The sequence below is a fragment of the Uloborus diversus genome, chromosome 4 (genome assembly GCF_026930045.1).
Source record: "Uloborus diversus isolate 005 chromosome 4, Udiv.v.3.1, whole genome shotgun sequence".
NCBI lineage: Eukaryota > Metazoa > Arthropoda > Arachnida > Araneae > Uloboridae > Uloborus > Uloborus diversus.
The window spans coordinates 63,764,538-63,787,914 of record NC_072734.1 but is presented as its reverse complement, the minus strand read 5'-3'; the positions used below and the strand labels follow the sequence as shown (position 1 = coordinate 63,787,914).

Here is a 23,377-nt window from a genome sequence, read left to right as displayed (position 1 = left end):
TTTTGGCACAAAAGTACTGAGTTGTTCCTTTTACGAAGCATCTAGAAAAAATACATAATACTTAAACAACTTATGTGTAAGTTTTCATATTGCACTTTGATAAAATTGAAAACAAAGGTTTAAACCATGTAATGAAAGCTTTCATTGCCAGATATCATGAAAATGCATCAACTTTATTTTGATTTAATATAAAAACATATTTCTGTAGCTGCTGCTCCAGTTTTGTCCTGAGTTAATATTTTGTATAGCAGAAACATTTAAAACTAATTCCATAAAATTTATAAATACATTTGGAATTTGCATTTCAAATAAATTACTGTCACATTTTTCAAACATTATGCAGCTACAAAAGGCCTTGTCATAAGTTTAATCACATCCCACTTTCTCACGCGTCTTTCTACAGCTGAATATCACCGAGATCATTGCCTGAGTTGTAGAAACAAATATTAAGACGATGTCTAAATCGAAACATAGAAAAAAAAAAGCAAACCCTCCTCATATGTCCACATTATGGTCCTTGCGAAGATGAGCGTTGAGAGCATTCTTCCAAGAGAACCTCTTATCACACATGTCACATTTGTAGTTCTTCCTCTTCAAGAAGTGAATTTCTATGTGCCTGTTGAGGGTGCCTGAGTTGTAGAAGCCTTTGTGGCACACGGGACATGTGGGACGTTGGGCGTTCATGCCCAGATCTGAGTCAGACGCAAACAGGACGGATGGGGATGACCTTCTGGACAAGCCATACCTATGTTTCCACGCAGAAGACAGCACTAGCTTGCTCACTGAAGAAGAGAACCAGGTTTTAAAAACGGTATATATTACAGAGAAAAGTACTGATTTTTCTTCCTAGTACATTTTGATAGGACTCTCTTTCAAGCTGAGGGTCAGAGTAGATTAATTATCTGTTTAGAATGATTTTTGCACAATTTCCATAGGGAAAAATCAGAAAGTTATGTTTGCAAGCAAGACTTAGTTTGCATGCAAGTTCATGGATACTCAGCTTCAGATTTTTTTTTTTTTTTTTTTTTTTTTTTTTTGATGAATTTTTAAATTAGACAGAACTTTAGACTATTTATGAATGAATACAAATTATAAGGAATGGGTGTAAGGCTTCTGAACTTTTTTTTGTTAAAAATTAAGCCTATTTACAAAGAGCTGATCCAGCATTCAAGAGTCTAAAATAGTTGGAAAGAATCATTTTAAAATTTTCTGGTAAAAACTATTAACAAACAATAAGTTCCTATTAAAGGACTTCTCCATTTAACAGACAATAAATTAAGGAGGAAAAATATGAGTAAAGAGAACAATAGCAATCATATCACAAAGCACTGATCCTGGTGGTGGGTCAGGGGGCATGACACCCCTTAAAGCAACCAAAGATAGCCTTACAATCTTAAGAAATTACTGAGGGAAAGTGACAAATCCCTATTTGTGCCCCAAAATTAATCATATGACTTGACACTTTCAAATATCCGTCAAAAATCAGAAGCTGGGCTCATCCTTAGAAATTTCAAAATTATACTACCTTCATGTGTTGGGGGACACAAGAAACCCTTTTTCAATTAGAGAAAGTATTAAACTTAAGGATTCATTCATTCAGCAATCACAATTGATTGAGTGCTGCTTGCATCCTGAATTTAAAAAAATTTTGAATTGAAAAGGGAATGAAATGGTTTGTAACTCTGAAAAATATTGATGCAATATATTTTGCATTTTAGGTCAGTTTTTACATTATTATTTTCTATTTATAAAAGTTTAAATGGTATGCGAAACAATTCCTAGTTGGTTCTTTAAGTTCCATCTCCACCTCATTTGTTGAAAAGGCACATTGATATCTTAAATATAACACTTATTTGCAATGAAAAAAAGATGGAATATTGCTCAGAAACTCAAAGTAATAAGTCACTTTTATCTTTACACTTTTAAAAACAATTTGCAATAAAAAAATTTAAAAAAAAAAATAGTTTTTAAAAGAAATTTATTTTATTCACTTTGTTCTTTTTAAATACTAAATGAAGCCCCCACTCTGAAGATACTTTCATACAACAAAAGTGTATCTAAATCCATCTGTATATGCTTGTAAATATGTATCTTTATAATAATTTATGAAATAATAAAGATTTTGATTCTGTTATATCATGAATTCTTTTACACATTATATAATCATTAACTTCTATTTTCCAGAGTTCATAAAGTATAAGCCTACAGCTGCATGATTTTCAAAGTTTTTTTTACGCTGATCTATTTTACATATTGAGTTTTCTATTTTATGTAATTGCATGTACAGAAAACTAAATGATTTTTCTCCCCTCCCCCAATTGCTTTTTTAATTCTAATTGTCTTCCTCAAAATTTTCTGATGCAAATTATCTTCATTGTCTTAATGCAAAAGCTAATAATTCTGAACCATCATCATTAAAATTAAGTTGACAAAAAAAAAAAAAAAAATTAAACCCAAATTTGCTTAACAGTACAATTGAGCTCATAAGTGAATCAACAATAAAAAAAAAAAAAAAAAAAAAAAAAGCTGCATGAAAGCAATATTCTGTGCTTTCTTGAAACCTACCACTGAATTAAAACTGCATTCAAATTAAGAGTAACAAAGCTTGATGCTTAATCATGACATTTAACCACCAAGTCAGTTTGAAACTATCAGACATAAATGAGAAATTCTTACACAGTTTTAAATTAATTAATTATATTTTAAGAAAACAATTTGACAAATGTACTAGGAAGCAAAATCATGTCACATGGTAAAAGCGATTCAGATGCAATTAAAATAACATCTCAAAAATTGTAAAGTAATTATTTTTAAATTAGTTTCAAGTCCTGAATAACAATCAGAATGAACTGAGAAATAATGAAAAATTTTATGATAAAGCTATGAGTAAAAAATATGATCAGTCTCAAAGTATACTATGCATTTTATACTAAGTTGCTACCACATTAAATCTTTTAAGGAACTAGTAAAGACCTTAGAAAGTAAAGGTTATGTTTTTTTTTTTTTTAAACATAATAACAATTAAACCATTCTTAAATTTCATTTTTAAAGCCTTCTTGATTTTCAAAGACTCCGTATATAAAATAAATTAAAATTTTTATGAAAATTCTTTCATAAAAATCATAATATTTGTGGGGGGAGGGGGAATTATTATTTGCAAAATGTAACAAAAAAGTCTAAAGCCACAAAGAAGTAAATATACAACTACTTGACTCAGAAAATTTTATGTCTTAAACCTTTTCATAGCAATAATTTTTGCAATTAAATATAAGTAGTTCATGTATCCATCAAAATTTTAAGTAATATAAGTCTCAACAAAAGATGTTCATTGCTGTACTTTATACAAAAAGGATTTTTAAAAAAAACCCTCATACTTTTATCCTTAAAATTCAAATTAATTTCAAGAAAATCGCAAGGCAAAAGCTATAATTAGTTAACTGGCATGAAAATAAGAATAAAACTTTTGTACATGAAAAATTGGCACAAAAAGGAAAAAGAAGACAAGAAAAAAAGGAAAAAAAAAGGAACCTAATTATTTAAGAAAATGAATAATTTTAAAAGAAAGGTTATTTTATACATTTGACTAAAAAAAAAAAAAAAAAACTTTTTACTGCGTATTTCAATGCATCTGAATCACTTTAAGGTTAATAATAAATATTATTTTTGGATTGCTTGAATAAATAACAACATTGGAAAAACTAAATCACCAGAAGAATTCTACAGCAGAAAAAAATATTAATTTACAAGTTAATAATGAAAATCAATACAAATAAGATGAATCTTACATAATACTGAACAAAACCAGTAAGGAAACAACATTAGCCATCCAAATATAAACTTTTGTACTTTTTGTGAACATTTTATACAAGACATGCTTCTTGCGACATGCAAAACAAAGAAATAATGTCATCCAAATAAAAATAAATTCATCAAAATATAATTAAATGGTTCTGAAAAGACTTCCCTAGCTTCGGTTTAATATAAAAATGTCAAAAAAATCAACAAACAGCAATCCAATAACAACATTTAAAAATACTTAAAACACTTACAAAACAGCTATATTTACTGATTTTTGATCAACTATTTCAAAAAAAATTCAATTTTGAATAAATTTAAAATACAACTATAGGAAAGATTAAACAATAATAAGCTGATTAATTATTCTTAAAAGTTATCAAATTTCAAAATATGGCAGAGCTCAGCATAAAAGTTAACTAAAAGTTCTACTTGTACATTCTAAAATATAACCTAACAAGTACTAAATACATATTAAACAAAAAATATTTGACATAGCTAGGAATCATCAATCAAATATATAAAATTTAAACTTACTATTGTATTTGTAAAATTTAATTTTCAAATACTACAGGGAAATGCAAAATTCAGTATAAAAGAACATGACTATCAATACTATATTCCCACTACCTTTTTGTTACAATGTGTAAAAATATGTGTCATAAAGAAAATATATTATCAGCACCATGCTACATTAATGAATGTGGAAATTGGTACTTTTCAGGAGAATCAAAACACTGAATATAAATTTTTTCCACCTGACGCGGTTAGTTACTTTCAATGTTTTAAGTTTTTTGATTACTTTAAGAGTAAAAAACTATTGTCTGAAGTAGTTAGAACCAGTAGCACTTTTTACGTACTATGGCAAATATCGAATTTGAATGACGTGATTTTTTACATTCGTTAGTTTAGCATGGCGCTGAAGATATGTTTATAAATAAAGCGTTTACTATCAAAAGCAGTTCAAACTATTCCCATAAAATGTACAGAAGATTTATTGAAAAAAAACCATGATTGAGCTAGGTTTGAAATAAAACCTGTTTTTGACGACAGGCTGTTAATTGTGTTGGATGCATTCCACTTCGCTTTGTAGCTTGGTGGTATCGACTAAGAATCAAATTTCAAAAAAAGAAAGATAGAGTAAAACTTTTAAAATGTCATGGATTGAGCAGGTTTTGATACTAAAGGTCTCATTAGGGCACGTCAAGATATGCTAATTTCACACCAACTGTCTCAATTTAAAAAAAAAATATTGTCAGTCCTTCTGCATACATCATTGGTTCTACATAATTTAACAACAACTCATGCTAGCTGATTGACTATTATTCATTCCATTAATTAAAGTTGATAGCACTCAGAGCAAGCCTGTCTTTTCGAATTTTTCTTGTGTGGGGGGGGGGCAAAGGGTACTTCTACATAAAAATTTGATTAGAAAACAACAAAAACCACACTCACTTTTTGTAATAACATTACTTTTTAAAAAACATGGGGCCCTCTTTAATGATCTATTAAACAGCTTGAAGATTTTGTATTTTCCAGGGAGGAGGTTTTATTTCATTTGAAAAAGATTAAAGCAACTAAAGCTCCGGGACCAGATAATATTTATCCAAAAATTTTAGTTGAATGTGCAGAGGAATTAGTCGATGTTATTTTGAATATTTTCAATGCTTCTTATAACTCGGGGACGGTGCCAGAGGACTGAAAGCTGGCTAACATAACGCCACTCTTCAAGAAGGGGTCTAAGGGTATTGCTGGGAATTATAGACCTGTAAGTTTGACTTCGGTGATTTGTAAGATTTTCGAAACTTTGATCAAAATTAAGATCATGAAGTTCTTAGAGACTAATAGTCTGTTGACTAGTTTGCAGTATGGTTTCAGGAAAGGTAAATCCTGTACCACTAATTTATTGCATTTCTACGACAAGGTTACCTCAGCTTTAGATAACAAAAAATGTGTGGATGTTGTTTATATTGATTTTCAAAAAGCTTTTGACAAGGTACCTCATGTTGCTCTTCTCAGCAAGTTAGCTGACATAGGAATAGGAGGAAAAACTTTACTTTGGGTTAGAAATTGGCTTACTGGTAGGAAGCAAAGAGTAGTTGTGAGAGGAAATCATTCTAATTGGAGTGATGTTTTAAGTGGAGTTCCTCAGGGATCAGTGTTAGGGCCTCTTTTGTTTATTATATTTATGAATGACATCAATGAAAATATTTCTGGAAGCATGAATTGTTTTGCTGACGATGTAAAAGTTATGGGGATTGTCGAAAATGAAGAACAAGTAAAACAGCTGCAAGAGGATTTAGATCATATTACTAAGTGGGCGGATAAATGGGGTATGGCAGTTAATGTAGGAAAATGTCAAGTGCTACATTTAGGTCATGGAAATAAACGTATGAGATATCGTTTACAGGGTTCAGTCATAAATCAGGCAGAAAATGCTATGGATCTGGGTATCTTTATTAATCAGGACTTCAAGTTTAGTCAACAGTGCAGTATTGCTAGTAACAAAGCCAACAAAATGCTTGGGTTTATCAATAGATCTGTTTCAAACAAATCTAAGAAAGTTCTTCTGCCTTTATATAGGAGTTTAGTAAGACCTCATTTGGAGTATGCTGTTCAGTTTTGGTCGCCTTATCTGAAGAAAGATATTTTTGTATTGGAAAGGGTTCAAAGAAGGGTAACTAAATTAGTAAGGGGACTCTCAGATTTAGATTATGATACCAGACTTAATAGGCTCAACATGTATAGCCTGGAGCAAAGGAGAGTCAGAGGGGACATGATTCAGTTATTTAAATTTATCAAAATGAAAGATGTAAATGGATTAAATTTTTGCGGGGAAAGCAGGACAAGGGGTCATTGTTTTAAGCTATTTAAATCTCAGGCTAACTTGGAAATCAGGAAAAACTACTACTTTAGCAGGGTCGTGGGCACTTGGAATAGCTTACCGGAAGAGGCGGTAATGAGCAAGGGAGTGGATAGCTTTAAGATGGTCATTGATCTTCATTGGGGACAAATTAATTGACTAGGACCAGCCTAGCTGGGTCCAGAGACTGTTGCTGGTCGTCACATTTGTATTTGTATTTGTATTTGAATGATGGGCCTGCTTCAGTAGATCGTAACTCATATATTACACTGCAATGATATGACATAAAATAGAAAAGGGAAGATCTCATTGCAGGGTATAGTAACGGAAAACAATAATATATTTTCTGGTTATCAAGCTGGCATGAAAAAAGCATTACTCATATGGTGCTTATTTAGGATAATGGAGACCATTATAATTCTTTGAAATAATACAATCAGCCAGGGTTCTCATTAGAGCAAAAAATGCGGCTGAGAAAAGCTTATACTCTGTTGAAACTAGGGTGAGATTTTTTAACATTAAGAGAGATTTTTTAAAAAAATTTATGATTCAATTTAAGAGGTGTGACAAAATGGCAAGCAAGTCCAGCATCAAAACATTTTTTGAGCGAGATTTCTTTTAAAAGTGTGCGATTCTCAGGGTCATGTGCTCTATCAAGAACCCTGAAACTAGCTTAACAATGTTTAAAATAACTTTAAAATGTACATCTAAGTTGAAGACAAAGTTGCTTTACAGCATAGGACCCCAATTTTGAAATCCCGAAATTTGGAATGTTTTCATTTAAATATAAAAAAGTTATGAACTTTTTAGTAATTATATTTTTTCTACTTAGAAAGTTCAAAATAAGCAATTATTTGTTAAAAACACAGAGCTTTCAGTTCAGTTTTTTTTCTTTTCCATGCCTCATGTTATGCATAAATAAGTGCTTTGCTTATGCAGCAATCTTTAAACATTCCAATTCTCTAAACACAAGTAAAGAATTATAACGGTTTTTATTTCTTCAATTTTGCATCTTTGTATTGACTTTTGAGTGTATCATTTTGAGCTAGAATGGGGGTTATATGCATAATGAAGGAGGTTAAAAGTGGTAAAGGGGACAAGTGGATTTCTTGTGACCTATGTCAGATGTTCTGCTTGTTTAAGGGGAAGGATGAGTCTGAGAAGGATTTCATTTGCACTAACTGTGTTGAACTCTCAGAAATCAGAGTTAGGATGCTTACTTTGGAGGGTGAGTTAGCATTAGACTGTAGGAGTGTAGATGGGGTAAACACTCCAGAGGGAAAGGGGGAAGTTAGTAAAAAGGAGGTGGGCATCAGCTGTGTGTTAGATAGTGGGAATATTCCAAAGGTAAAGGAGGAAGTTAGTAAAAAGGAGGTGGGCATTAGCTGTGTGCTAGATAGTGGGAATATTCCAGAAGTAAAGGGGAAAGTTAATAGCTGAGGCAACAGACTGGGAAACAAAGGGTATAATTTTGGGAGATTCAATGGTGCGTGAGGTGGGAAACTCAATAGGCAGAGTTAGACGTAAGGTGGCTAGATGTTGTTTGTCAGGGGCTGGGGTAAGAGATGTAAACAGGGTTGCTGAAAAGAAGGGGGTATTTAATAAAGAGGATGTACTTGTTACTTTGGGAGGGAACTAACGATGTAGGCCATAGTAACAACAATGAGTTTACTAAGGAATGGGATTCCCTGTTGGACAAAGCAACCAACTGTTCGGCAAATGTCCAAGTGGTTGGTTTGCATCCCAGATATGGAGTGCATAGGAGTTGGTTAAACCAACGGGCTAGGTGTATGAACCTGGTACTCAAGGAAATTTGCATCAAGCGTAGTATCAGGTTTATTGATGTGTGGAGTAAATGTAAACGCGATTGGATTGCTAGGGATGGCCTGAATCTGAGCTCTACCGAGGTCAAAATGGTTAGTGGTTTGGTTTTAGAGGAGTCAGAATCAAAAAACTAAGTTGGAATGGGGGGCATGCTTTAAGGAGCAGAATTCAAATGGGTACTAACTATTGGGATTTTAGTAGAAATGGAAATAGGGTGGCTAGTAAGAGAAAAGATTTTAACAGTTGGGATTCAAATAATCGCGCAGCATTAAATAAAGGTAAGATGGGCTTACTTAAGGTTTTTTATACAAATGCTCGTAGTATTAGGAACAAGATGGAAGAATTGAAAAGCATAACAATAGACGAGAGGTTGGATATTATTGGAGTTACCGAGACATGGGCTACCGAAAGTGATGATGATTTATTATCTATTGCTGGGTATAATTTGTTTAGACAGGATAGAGTAGGTAAAAGAGGTGGTGGGCTTTTATTTTATGTCAGAGACACTTTAACTTGCAATGAATTGGTAATTAATGATAAACATATGAGATTGATATGATTTGGCTGGAGTTGATGAGCAATAAAGGCAATAAACTACGTTTAGGGAACATTTATAGGCCATTCAACTTAAGCCAGGGTCAAGATGAACAGATGTTTAGTATTATTAGTGACATTTCAAGCAAGGGGTCAGTAATTATAATGGGAGATTTTAATTTTCCAGGAATTGATTGGAATAATTTTTACCATAGTAATAGCAGAGAAGAGGAATTTTTGAAAGTAATTGGTGACTGTTTTTTAGATCAAATTGTAGCTCAGGGTACTCGACAGGACGTGATTTTGGATCTATTTTTCAGTGATATGGAAGGTTCTGCTCAGGGCTTATGTGTAGGGGAACACATTGGAGACAGTGACCACAACAGTATTAGGTTTGGGATTAAATTTGATACGCACAAAGTAGAGAATGTTAGGTTTGTGCCCAATTTCAGAAATACTGATTTTGTGGCACTTAGGCAGAGTTTGAAAGCAGTTTTTTCTTCTGGATTGGACAATAGCGATGTGAGTCTTCAGTGGGCAGAGTTTAAGGAAAAGCTAGCGAAAACGGTTGGGGATCATGTTTCTTTTAGGAGAAAGGGTGTCAACACTAAAATTTGGCCAATGTGGTTCTCCAGAGAAACTAAAGATGCTCTAAATTACAAGCAAGCTGCTTTTCATAGGTTTAGAGAAACTGGTCACAGTGCAGATAGGCTCCATTATTGTAAGGCAAGGAGTAAATTTAAGTATTTGGTACGGATTCAGAAAAGAGAGTTGGAGCAAAGACAGATAACATAAACAGGAATCCCAAGAAGTTTTTTGCATACGCTAATTCGGGGAAAGTTTGAAATAGTCATATTGGGCCACTGGTTGATGAGCACGGAATTTTAATTCAGGACGATAGTGATATTGCTAATGTTCTTAATAACTTTTTTCGAGTGTTTTTAACGATAACTGTATCTCAACAGTTGACACCAACAAGATACAAGCTATAGTACAGCTTGAGGACTTCGTATTTTCCAGGGATGACGTTTTACTTCATTTGAAAAAAATTAAAGAGACTAAGGCTCCGGGAACTGATAATATTTATCCAAAAATTTTAGTTGAATGTGCGGAGGAATTAGCAGATGTAATCGTAAATATTTTCAATGCTTCTTATAACTCGGGGACAATGCCAGAGGACTGGAAGCTGGCTAACATTACACTGCTCTTCAAGAAAGGGACTAAAGGGAGTGCGGGAAATTATAGACCTGTGAGTCTAACTTCGGTGGTTTGCAAAATTTTTGAAACATTGATAAAAATTAAGATAGTAAATTTTCTAGAGACTTATAATCTATTGACAAGTTTTCAGTACGGTTTCAGGAAAGGTAAATCTAGCGCAACTAATTTATTACATTTCTATGACAAAGTAACCTTGGCTTTGGACAATAAGAAGCCTGTAGATGTTGTTTACATTGATTTTCAAAAAGCTTTCGATAAGGTACCGCATGTAGCTCTACTTAGCAAATTAGCTGATATAGGAATAGGAGGGAAAACTTTCATTTGGTTAAAAAACTGGTTGATCGGAAGGAAACAAAGGGTAGTTGTAAGGGGAAATTATTCTAACTGGAGTGAGGTTTTAAGCGGGGTTCCTCAAGGATCATTTTTAGGGCCTGTTTTGTTCATTGTTTTTATGAACGATATTCACAAAAATATTTCTGGGAACATGAATTGTTTTACTGATGATGTCAAAGTTATGGGGACTGTAGAAAATGAAGAACAAACAAAACAGCTGCAAGAGGATATAGATCATATTACAAAGTGAGCTGATAAATGGGGTATGGCTGTTAATGTTGGGAAATGTCAAGTGCTACATTTAGGGCATGGAAATAAGTGTACAAGTTATTATTTGCAAGGTTCAGTCATTAGTCAGGCAGACAAAGTTACTGATCTGGGGGTCTTAATAAGTCAGGATTTAAAGTTTAGCCAACAGTGCAGCATTGCTAGTAACAAGGCCAATAAGATGCTTGGGTTTATCAATAGATCTATTTCAAACAAATCTAAAGAAGTTCTTCTGCCCTTATATAGAAGTTTGGTAATACCTCATTTGGAGTATGCTGTTCAGTTTTGGTCTCCTTATCTTAAGAAAGACATTAATGTATTGGAAAGGGTTCAAAGGTGAGCTACAAGGCTAATAAATGGACTTTCACTTAGACTATGATTCCAGGCTTAGAAGGCTAAAAATGTACAGTCTTGAGCAAAGAAGAGACCAAGGGGACATGATTCAGTCGTTTAAATTTATTAAAATGAAAGATGTTACGGGGCTGAAGTTTAGCACTGAAAACAGGACAAAGGATCATTGTTTTAAGCTATTTAAATCTCAGGCTAATATGGATGTTAGGAAGAATTATTATTTTAGCAGGGTAGTGGAACCTTGGAACAGTTTACCGGAAGAGGTGGTAATGAGCAAGGGAGTAGATAGTTTTACGAGGGCCATTGATCTTCACTGGGTATTGTAAATTGACTAGGACCAGTCTAGCTGGGCCCAGAGCCTGTTGCTGGTCATCACTTTTGTATTTGTATTTGTATTTGCATTCACTTTTGATTAATGATGATTCTTTTTTTCTTCTAATAAAGATGTAATACAAATCCTATTGAACAAGAGTGCAAAATTATAGTTAATAAAAATATGATTAATTTATTGTATGGATTAGCACATTGCATAATAATAAAAAGCAACATCTGCAGATTATACGCTATTGCAAATTATTTCCGACTTTGGTTTTATCATAATGAAGTGCACTTTCATTAATATTGATTAAAAAATAAAAGAAATATAGTGGGAATAATAGCAAAACCTGGAAAAATGCGACAAATATGGCAGGCACAGCAGGAGAGTTTTTACTATTTTTTGAGTCGGAATTGAAAATCTGGAAAGGTTGCATCCCGAACAGTATGGGTTTGGGGTCCTATACTGTATACAGAAAATTACAGAACGTTAAAGAAAATCCAAATATTCTCTTACATATTTTTTAAAAAAAAGAACTTTCCTTTACAAAAGAAAAAAAGGAAAAGGCTCTGAGCTTTAATTCAAGAAAAAGATGTGAATAAATAAAGTATCCTAAACTAATAATCATAATTAAGCAAACAATATACACCTTTATCCCATAATTTTATGCACAGTTAAGTTTTACAGCATACATGTTAGACAAAAACGATGTTACATTTCACAGAAAAATACTCCTGTGACTGTGTAATTTATAATTAACATTTATCAGCAAAAAATACTAAACATGATTTTTTGTGAATGCCACTAGTTATGCTTTAAAAATGAAATTTGCAACAAAAATTTCAGAATTAGGGAGCGTAGTTCTTTAGTGCAGGAAGTGAAGCACTGATAAACAATGAGCAAATTTGTACCAACAATTTTCCTTAAAAATGTATGCCTACCAATGTTAGAGTCATTAAGTTATATTCTGTGAAGTCAAAATAAGAATTATATTTTACAACAGATATTCTTAGGGTTAAAAAAAAACAGCTATTTCGACAGAGTTGTTGAATATTTTACCTGAACATTCTCAGAAAAAAAGATAGCTATTTATTTCTAAATATTAATCCTTGAAGCCTTTTTTTTTCTTTTCTTTTCTCTCTCTAAGTGAAACAGCAGTAAATTCTTTCATAAATTTCAGGATTTCAACAAAGATGAACAACTGGGAAAACATAAATTATTTTCAAGGCTTCAAACCAAATAGACAAAATTAAATTTCGTGATTCCAATATCTTAAAATGTGGATTTGCTTTCTAAAAGTGAAGAAAATTCATCAGAACACCATTGAAAATAGAAAAATCACATCAGTTGCTTCACAAATTAAATTTAATATCACCAAAATATGTAAGATTTTACATTGTCAATTTCTGAAATTCAAAAACGTTATTTGCAGGCAATAAATTTGCATTAATCCAGGCATTTGAGCAACATCAATGAATACGAGAGGGGAGGAAATATGTGCTACACCAACTTTTATGCATATAATTTCACTCCTGGGGTGGGTAGGCCAAACTGCTGAAATACTTCAATCAACATGTTAAAGTTCATTTCAAAATAAAATAAGGTAAACATACCAGTAGTGACCAGTGCTTAATTTAATAGTGATTCAGTAGTGGCCACTTCAAGATTTATATTTGAAAAAATATGGTTTCAGGTTTCCCAATGTATTAAAACTCCTGCACGTTTGATGCACTTTTGAATACATTGGGAGACCTAGAATAATATTTTTTCAAATATAAACCTTGAAGCGGCCACTACTGAAGCACTGGCTACTACTGGTGTATTTACTTTAACTATTTTTTTCCCTATCATAATAAAAATTATGTTCGACTCAAAAACATACCTAGCAGTTTCATAGAAATAAGAAACGATAACCAATCATATTTCTCTAAAAAAGAAATTTACTTTCTTATTTACTTTTCTTATTAAGAAAAAAAACTTTTCAGTTGGCTTAGGAATGCTTCTTTTGGAGATGTACAAAATGTGAAGATGATGATTAGAAACAGGGCAGAAAAGAAGAAAGATTACTCATTAAAAAAAAAAAGAAAATCAATTTACTCATTAAAAAAAACATATAAATAGCTTCAACTGATTTATTCACATTTGAAACATTACCACATTCATCCATGGTACAAGTAATAAGTGTCAAAAGATCAAATCGCAAATACACGTGATATTGTAACATTGTAATATGTCACGGTATAGTCAAAGAAATTAACGTTTCCTACAGAAAAACCTTTCAAAATTGTTAAAACAAGCATGACTGACTTTGAGATGAGTAAACAAGTTTGTCTTCCAGGAGAATTCGGTACCACAAATGTTACAGCAGTAATTCTTCTCTCCAAAAACATGGATTTCCATGTGTCTCTTCAAAGTGCTCGAGTCAAAAAAATGTTTACCACACACAGAACATTGTGGCCGGAATCCTTTAGAACCACCATGTGTATGTGATGTCCCACTACTTATCTCAGTCGAATAAGTCACAAGAGATCTTCTAGAAGTTCCTGCAAAGGAAAACACAAAATTTCAAAAGAAAAAGAAAGTTGATAAGCAATATTTTTATTGCATTTTAACTTTAAGTCCATGCTTCACAAACATCAAAAGCCTTTATAAATAATATGTAACAAGTTGGGACCCCCCCCCCCCCCCAAAAAAAAAAAAAAAAGATAGATCCAACTAGAGTCAGTTAGTTCCCAATGTAGCTTCTGACATAGTTTTTTGTCTGGCAGTCATATCTTGCAACCCTTCCGAGTAATAATTAGCATAACCCCTGCAAAAGGCCTTCAAAGGGATAGTGATCACCTTTTCTCATTAGGTATGACCTCGATAGCAGAAACAGCTCAACATAGCAAAGGGCGTCGCACATTGTTTTGAAAGTCTACAGACTTTGTCTTACTTGGGGGAAGGGAAAAACCCAAAGAAAAATAAAACAAATTCCAGTTAATGAAGCCTGGTACTGTATTTTGGGGGATATAATCAACAGGTAGCATGTACTTGTATTAACATCTCATTTTTAAGTTTTTCTCTGTGTTAATTTAGATTTTATGGTTAATCTAATGTTGCTTTAACTTGCAGGCTATTTTTTTATTTTTAATCTGTGTCGCAGACTGCAGAAAAAAATTCTGCTAAAAGGGGACATGACATTGAATTGACTACACTGCAGACCAAACCAAGGTCACTCACTCAGAATTAATAGTACTACAAGTCACTCGGATCACATTGCTTTATTGCAAGTCTGGATGTTCCAATATTGCTTTATAAGATACTGCTGACTTTATGAGACCTTACTGATCGTTCAGCAGTCAACATAAATTTCAACTAAACAAAAGATCGTTGAATTTCATAATGAACCAGATGTTAACTTTAGAGAATTTCTACACGAAGTTTTTGTCAAGAATCTTCAAAAGTTCTATGATTTTCAGTATGTAAAATATTTGGATTGTCCAACAAATGTTTTTCTTTATAGTAAATAAAAGTAAGGTTTCAAAGAGATTCTGGAAGGAAGTCTGTGGCGGGCCTATGTCCAGGACACCCCATAGCACCTACAGCCTTGAAATTTTGTACAAAATTACTTCAAGCCCCGGTGGTTTGCACTTGGGGTTTTGTCTTTTTAGATTCAAGATTTTTAGTTTTTTTGTAATTATTTTTTTAAGCTTAAATTTTGCGCAAATTGCATATTATTGCTTATTATAGGGGTGAAAAATTGCTTGCATATATTAATATTATATATTGTTGGAAAGGGTAGAATTTTCCACATTCTACGCAACTTGTTTTAATGCTCTAACTTAAACACAGTCCGAGTTATTCGCATTTTTAGTTCAAACTGTTTTAGGTTTAGATAAAATTTAGGCACTACTTTCTTCATTAAATCTATCAGTAAAAAGCGAAGGAATTGTTCTGCAGTTTTCTTTTTGACACCACTGGAAAAAGCAGCTTTTTTTACTCCAGACCTAATACGATCTATGGTCGAAAACTAAACTTCTATCTCCAAAGGAAAGAAAGTTACAAGCTTTTAAAATTCAAGTTCGAATAATCTATCTTGATTAATATTATTGATGTTTTATTTGGCATTGCCATAGTTACGCCTTTTAGATTCGTTTGATTCTTCTTGCTTATTCACAAATTTTAAGGGTTTAGATTTTAACGGAAAATCTTAGGCTCAACTCAATTTAAGCTGCGAGCTTAAGAGCAAAATATATTGCTAGGGACCACGAATATGAAAGTGACTTTTCAAACGTACACAACTGCAGTTTTGCAATGCTCAAGACAGGAGCCTCCTAGCCCTTATAGCTCTGCAAGTTGGCAGAAATTATTTTAAAAGCCGGGGAAGGGGTGCTTTTTGTTCCAAAGGGAGCTCATAATGCGTTTTTAATCTGTTTGTTTCCAATTGACAATTTAAATCTTTGTAAATAAAATAAGATTGCGAAGAAATCTTCGGGGGTTGGTGAGCCTTAGCAAGCAGGGAGCAGAGCCCCCAAGTTGGGAATAAAAAGGTTATTATGTACTGTTTCCAATTTTATTTATTTTTTGCAAGTTGAGCATCCCTGCAGTATAATATTGCACATTTTTTTTTAAGGTTAAAGACAAAACTTTTCTTTCTTTACTTTTCATTAACTTTTCATGTGGCTCAGACTTGATTTTCCTTGACTTGACTTAAATTATGACTGTTAGGCTCATTCTTAGAAGCTTCATTTGTACAACTTTTAATCCAATGAGCCCAAGTAAATGAGGAGCTTCATTTCAATCCTGCAAATACATTCACCTTTAAGGGTTTTTTTTTTCCAAGAAAAATTTCTACTAAAAGTAAATTGATTAAAGTGATATTTAAGTTTTTATCCAAAACATTTCAACAGTTACAGCATATACTCATATTTTAAGAAGAAAAAGGTCATGTTGGGAAAATGTTCTTCATTTTGAGAAAGCTGCTAAAACAAAATCCAATAAGTCTGAATCTCACTCAAGACAAGATCATAAATGTTTTATCATCAAAATATTGACGTTTCTATTAGTGCCCAAATGGTATGACTTGAAGCCATCATCATCTGTTTTATTTGTGCAACACAATGCTGGATATTTCCTGTTATTCATCATAATAGTATTTATTCAAGCATTACAGTAAAACATTTTAAGCAGAATAAAAAGAAGTAAAAAGAAGAAAGATTTAAAAAAAATAGAAAGAAGAACGAAGATTTTAAAGAACTACTCAACCAACAGCAAAACTTTAAACTACAACTTAAAATAGTAATTAAAAAAGAATTTACTTACATGGTTAGATGTTGTACAATCTTAAAAGTCAACTTTTCAAGCAATACTTTTGTAAAAGTTCCAGAGAAAGATCATAGGAGGTGGAGGATTTTACTGAGGTTACTTTTTGCAGGGGAAAATTAGGACTTCATTAAGATTCTTATTAACTTGATGTTAAACATAGAACATAGTTATTTACAATGCAAAAAATTGTCCTGGTCATTATTAAAAGGTTTCCAAAAAATTGCAAAAGTGGTGGCTTTACAAAAGTGTCCCTTCTTTCTTGGTTTCAATGTACGTATATACAGTAGAGCACCAGTTATAAATATTTCAAAGATTAATTTGCATATAACATAAGAATGAGAGAGACAAATAAACAAAAGGTTTTTACGATTTAAAAGATTTTGTTTCACTTAAAATTTAAGTATTATTCTACGACCGATGTAGCACATTTTGCCTATGATGATATTTTTTATTTTGTTTTAAGTATTACTATGTTTTACAAATGCTAAAATATAATCGTTGAAATGCAAATTTTATATACAAGAAGTAGATCAAAAAAGTCACAAAACGCGGCCAATGATTTTGCATTTTATAGATTTTGGTAACATATAGATCATTTTGCAATCTATAAAAGGATATTAAGAACCTATCAATTTATAGTGAGCGCCGGTTAAATGAATCAATGGTTAGTTGAACCAGCCACTTTAATGAATCAAATTCTTAAAAACAGTATGAAAGCCAGCTTTAAAATTAAACAAGCTGATGTGTGCATCACATGACTTCCTTTTACTCCAATTTAATGTCATTTTCTCATTATTGGCAGTTTTATGTGATTCAATTCTCTAAATATCACCAACAGTAGCCAAATTAAAACCAGATTTAAAAAAAAATAATAATATAAAAAAAAAATTGCCAAATTTGTCGCCAAGCTGGTGACAAAACTTGGTGACCAAAAGACTGGCGATGTATCACCAAGTGTCCGCCAAATTATAACACCACTTCAGTTTGCATTGAAATTAACAATGATTTCCCCCCAAAAAGGAACAAAAGATCCCCTTTGGAGCATCCGAATGCAACCAAAAAAGGAGGTGCACAACTAGACCCCACTAGGAGTCTAAGTACCAAATTTCAACTTTCTAGGACATTCCGTTCTTGAGATATGCGACATACATACACACATAGGCACATACATACGTACATACAGACGTCACGAGAAAACTCATTGTAATTAACTCGGGGATCGTCAAAATGGGTGTTTTGGGTGTCTGTACGTTCCTAGGCATATATCCACGTGTGGTCGGGTTGAAAAATAAACTCAACATTCATTCGGGGGTGAGCAAAATGGAAATTAAGGCCGATTTTTGAGTGAAAATTTTTTCGCGAATACAATACTTCCTTTTTTGTAAAAGCAAGTAAAAATGGACGGATATTCGAATCAAACACGCCACCCAAATGAATAAAGCGTATGTGACTAATCATTTCCCACAAACACTTGGAGCATCAAAGTAGTCTTTTTTTTTCTTTGACTTATTTCAGTTAAATCAGAATTTTTTTTTGGGGGGGGGGGCTAAATAGTGAAAGGAGGGGGAGGGAAGGTGTTGTACACTTTTGGTGGCAGTTTCTTCGAAAAAGTCAAACAAAACCGGTGAGACGAACAGAGACGTGGTACCGATGGGACATCTGTGCTCGAGGTGTTGTCACCAATAGCTTTAGCATTGAAGCAACAAGAAGAGAATTCTGAGGAATATTATTGATAGTTTTACGACATTGGAAAAACAATAAAACTAAATTAACTATTGCTCATTTTTAACAATCAGCAGCAGACACATTTTTCCAAGCAGATAAGTTAAAATTTTAAATTTTTAATTGCTTTTCTATGTTGTTTTACTATTTATTTAAATAATCAAAGAATGAATATTTTGAGTGAATGGCATACTTTTGACGATACTATTCCATGTTTCACTAAAAGGACAAAATGTGTATAATTACACATTTCTGCTTTATTGAATCAACCACTTTATTGAATCAAAACTTTGAAACGAACATGATTCAAATAAGCGATGGTCACTATTTGTGAATCGAAAAAACTTAAAAATGCAGTCAGAATTAAAGCAAACTATGCAGCTTAATAATATTCATTATCAGTCCGAAATAAATATGCTACACAATCAAGAGTAATTATATAGGTTAGGTTCAAATAGAGCAACCAGTTGACTCGGGCGGTTGATTCATGACGTTTGATGAGGTCGGTGGTAAGTGGGGTGAATGTCAGTTGAATACTTTCCATGTACGATGGGCTAACCATTAAGTAATTAGAATACTCCCAGTTAGTCACCGATGAGTCAGGTTAACCGGTTGCTCTTTTCTAACATACCCATAATCTTGTAATTTTGCTTGTTTCATGATTAGCTTAGCTATATTAAAAAGGCAGTTTAGTATGCTTTCAACTTATTTTTCCTTCAAAAATTCTGAACTAAAGAGTAAAGATGAAAAGGTATTTAAAAGTTACATGTGTTACAGAATGCTGTTACTATACTATAGGAGTTTCTTAACTGCACAATTTATTGTTTACTTCTGAAAAGATGTGCAGGTTATAGAGAATTGCATTTTACAGATAAGCATTTTGAAAATCTTCTGATGTAGTACCATATTATAGTCCTGGGTATTATAGCTCGGGGCTAAGAAGTTGGGTGGATTTTAGAATTTTACGGATTTCAATTCTTTGACTTACATAATCATTTCAAAATATACTGCAAAACAACCATATTTTTTCATAAAAATGACATAAAAATAAAATTATTGAAGTAAATCTGTTACAATTATTTCACAAAGCAAATTATCTGTATCCACTGTGCTTTTAGTTAATTTCTACATTTTAAACTTTTTTTTTCTTTTGTTCGTTTTTGGAAATGACACTCGGATTCTCAATTGCTGATCCACAGAAAATTTGCCGATTATCTGACATTTCTAATGTTAACATTAAAAAAATTTCTTTTTTCAAAAAATAATAATAGCAATAATAACATTTTATGCACATGCTTAATCATTGCTTGATGAGTCCTTTGATTCACATATTAAGAAAAGCATTGTAAATTAAACATCAGAGTGATTAATGCATTTTCTTCCAACATACCAATATTAAAAAAATATTCTTGAAGTGGGGCAATAAAATTTAAAAATCCATAAAGCAAATCATGCAAGCAAGATCTGAGAGTAAGAAACAACAATATTGTAAAAGAGCACGACTTGCAAATACATGCTGTGCATTTTTTTGTTAGTTTTGTTCTTTTTATGGTGCTCCTTATGTTCTTACTTTTCAGAAAAAACATATTTATTTTTTCTTAGAAGTTATGCGACACAAAAGGATATAAATTACTAATAATAATTTGAGTTAAATCAGAACTAAGATAGAACAAACTGTTAAGTGTAAACAATACATACAAGAGAACCTTAATACATGGTGCTCCACTGCATACATATACAGTTGGCTCTCTGTTTAACGACGCTCTATTTAATGTTTCCCTCTATTTAAAGACGACTTTTCAGTCCCGAATGGTCTACTGTAGTTTTAAAAGCATTATTTTAAGGACACTTTCTACTTAAGGACAATTTTTTTGTGGTCCATTGAAAGTCGTTAAACAGAGAGTCAATTGTATATATACTCTTATATATTGTAATATTTGTTAGTTTATAAAAGCTCAAAATATATTCCTACCATATTGCAATTCAGTTTCCGGATTTGAGATCTTTATTAATAATTTTGTCGTGATATACAAAAATTTGTACATTGGTGATTTTGCAAGTTATGCCATGCTAAACAGACCTCTTAAAAGTCATTTTTTTAAATCTCATTTCTTTGCCATTTAATGTTGATAAATTAATCACAGCCTAACTCACAGTAAAAAAGGTTACTTCATGATTTGGTGTGCTTCTTTCTCTCTAGAGAAATCATTTTGCCAGATAAGGCTTCCTGAATTTCCAAATCCTTGAAAATTATTTTAAGCAAAATAAAATTTGTGTTAAAAAACATTTTTTTTATTTTATGTATTTATTTTTCGGTGAGAATTATCATAGGAAGATAGTATAGTAGAGTTTTTGATGTTTCAGAGGATTACAAGAAACATTGGCTGACTTTTCAAAAGTAATTTAAAAATTTATTTTGAAAATTCGGAATATGAAAAGTGTATATATATATATATATATATATATAAATGCTGTTAATCCTTTTTCTTAATTTTTGATAAATATATTATCTAAATTAACTTTGACATAGAGTACGAGATTTATGGATTGATTTGATTAATGAAGGAAATAGCCAATAACTATCCTCAGTAAAACTAAAACACTTCAAATACATGGAGTAACATTCCATTCTACAAAAAGAAAACTGAGAAACTGAATTTCGAGCTAATTGGCTCTCATCAGGCAATAGCAGGTAAGGAAATATATTTTGTTTTCATTGCTGAGATCATGGATAATATTTTAAATGCCAATTTAGAATTTGTTACGAATTAAAAATCTGATGATGACAAAATTTGATGAATAACCGTCTGTCCTTCACAAGAAAAGGTCTCGTCATAAAGCCTAAACCCCTCTAATGCCATAGAAACAGATTTCATTCACTTTCTGCAAGGGTTAGCAGGAGGGGGTAGCGCTATTTTACCACTCGTTTTCTTGTCTTTGTGCAGTTGTACTTGCTTTTCCAACATTAAAATTCCCTTGGAAAAATGAGATGCACCTCGTTTCTATAGCAATAGACGGACATTTTAGTGAGAGGTTTTTTTCATAATGGACAGACAGTACTTGATTCATCAACACTTATTTTTGGTAGAACAAAAATTACTAAAATGAATTTTGTTTATTAAGTTTATAAAAACACTTTGGCTTCAATAAAAGATTCATCAAGCATCATTTCATATAACAGCATTAACTAAAATAAATTTTATTACTGCTCCTCCATTTATAGTGGAAAGTACAAGTTACAAACTTTGTTTCTTATAATCTAATCAAAGCTTTCAAGCTAAAAAAAGAAAAAAAAAACTTTAAAATCTATTCCAAAAAATGCATTTATTTATATTAATATACTTTCAAATTGGATTTAGTTTAAATAACCAAAACTGTCAATAACACACAATATCACACAAAAATGTATAGAAATTTATTATGTATAAAAGCCATAGAATTTCTCAGAATCAACAGATAAACACAAAAAATGGTAAAATTGCATAAAGTTACAGGAAAGATGAAAGTTTGACAAAACCATTTTAAGTGGTTCTACTCTTATCTATTATGTGTATAAAAAGCATTTTCTCACAAAATAATATTCATTCTTTCATTTTCATAGGAGATATACTGATTATGAAACATGTATTTACCAAAAAGAAATTATTAACAAATAGACTGCACTAGAACCTCAGGTTCTTTGGAATTATTAAACATAACCTACATTAAAACAACTTTAAACTGTACACAAAATAATTCTTTGAATTGAAATGCAAAGCAGAAAGAAAAAGTTTTTAAAGTAAAACCCTAATGTTTAAAAAAAATGTTGTATTGCTAAAATTTGCCCATTTTATTCCCTTTTACAGCTTACTCTTCCAGCAAAATGATATACAGAATGCTCTTTGTAAGCCAATGCTGCATAATATTTTCACAATACAGAATGCATAATGATGATACTAATTCAAGCAAGAATATAAATATTACTGAGAGCCGATTCTTATCACAGTGGAAGACAATTACAGTCAAACATCATAAAATGTTTTAATTGGCTTTAAAAAAATTTTAAAAATTCACTTTACATAGAAGATTTAGTTTTAATTCTAAAATTCTATGTGCATGAGTTTCATGTTATTATTTACTAATTTCATTGTAAAAAAAAATTAATCACATGCACATACAGTAAACTCTGAATTATCTGTGGTTTCTAAAGCTCTTTTTTAATGACGATACTATATGGAATTGAAATGTAGAAAAATAAAATATTTTGTTGAAAGGGTTACAAAGGTATGCCTACCAGTCATGCCTACAGATTAACATATATTTTCTTTTTAAAAAATCACCTATGCTGTTAATAAAGTCCTTCTTACCTACAATGATTTACCTACTACAGTGAACGCCAGGTAATTGAATTAGCCCCTTTAATAAATCAAATCCTCAAAAACAGACTGAAATCTAGCTTTTAAGGTTGAAAAACCAATGGATATTTGAATCACACTCTTTAATCAATCAAGTGATTAACCATTGACATCAAGTGATGTCATTAACCATTTGCCACAAACACTTGGTTAGGGCTGAGTGATATCAGAATTTTAACGCCGCAATATATCGCTCTCAAAATATCGATGTTTTCGATATATTTAGGTCATTAAATTCAACATTTTTTGGGAGGTGTGGGAGATGCAAAACCTATTACTTAAGTATCTGCAACAGAGAAAAGCCACATGCCATATTGGTGAATAAATATTTTAGCAATTTATTCTAATAATATAGCTACAGCAAGGAATCTGATGTGTTTGTGTCGGGGGGGGGGGGGGAGGGATCATGAGGCAGATTATACCACAGAAACGTTTGGAGAAATTACTTTAGCA

The 23,377-nt window shown here is 31.9% G+C and overlaps 1 protein-coding gene across 3 annotated transcripts in view; it reads right to left on the bottom strand.

Annotated features, from left to right (window-relative positions):
* LOC129221316 (protein tramtrack, beta isoform-like) overlaps positions 1–23,377 on the bottom strand; it is a 215,045-nt gene that overhangs the window by 86,133 nt on the left and 105,535 nt on the right. The window contains exon 5 of one of the 3 annotated variants that reach the window (XM_054855777.1): positions 481–782. The exons of the other annotated variants lie outside the window; for them this stretch is intronic. Within the exon in view, the coding sequence (XP_054711752.1) occupies positions 496–782 (287 nt within the window). The 3' untranslated portion in view covers positions 481–495. Of the gene's footprint in view, positions 1–480; positions 783–23,377 lie in introns of those variants that run through there. 3 annotated transcript variants of the gene reach the window in all.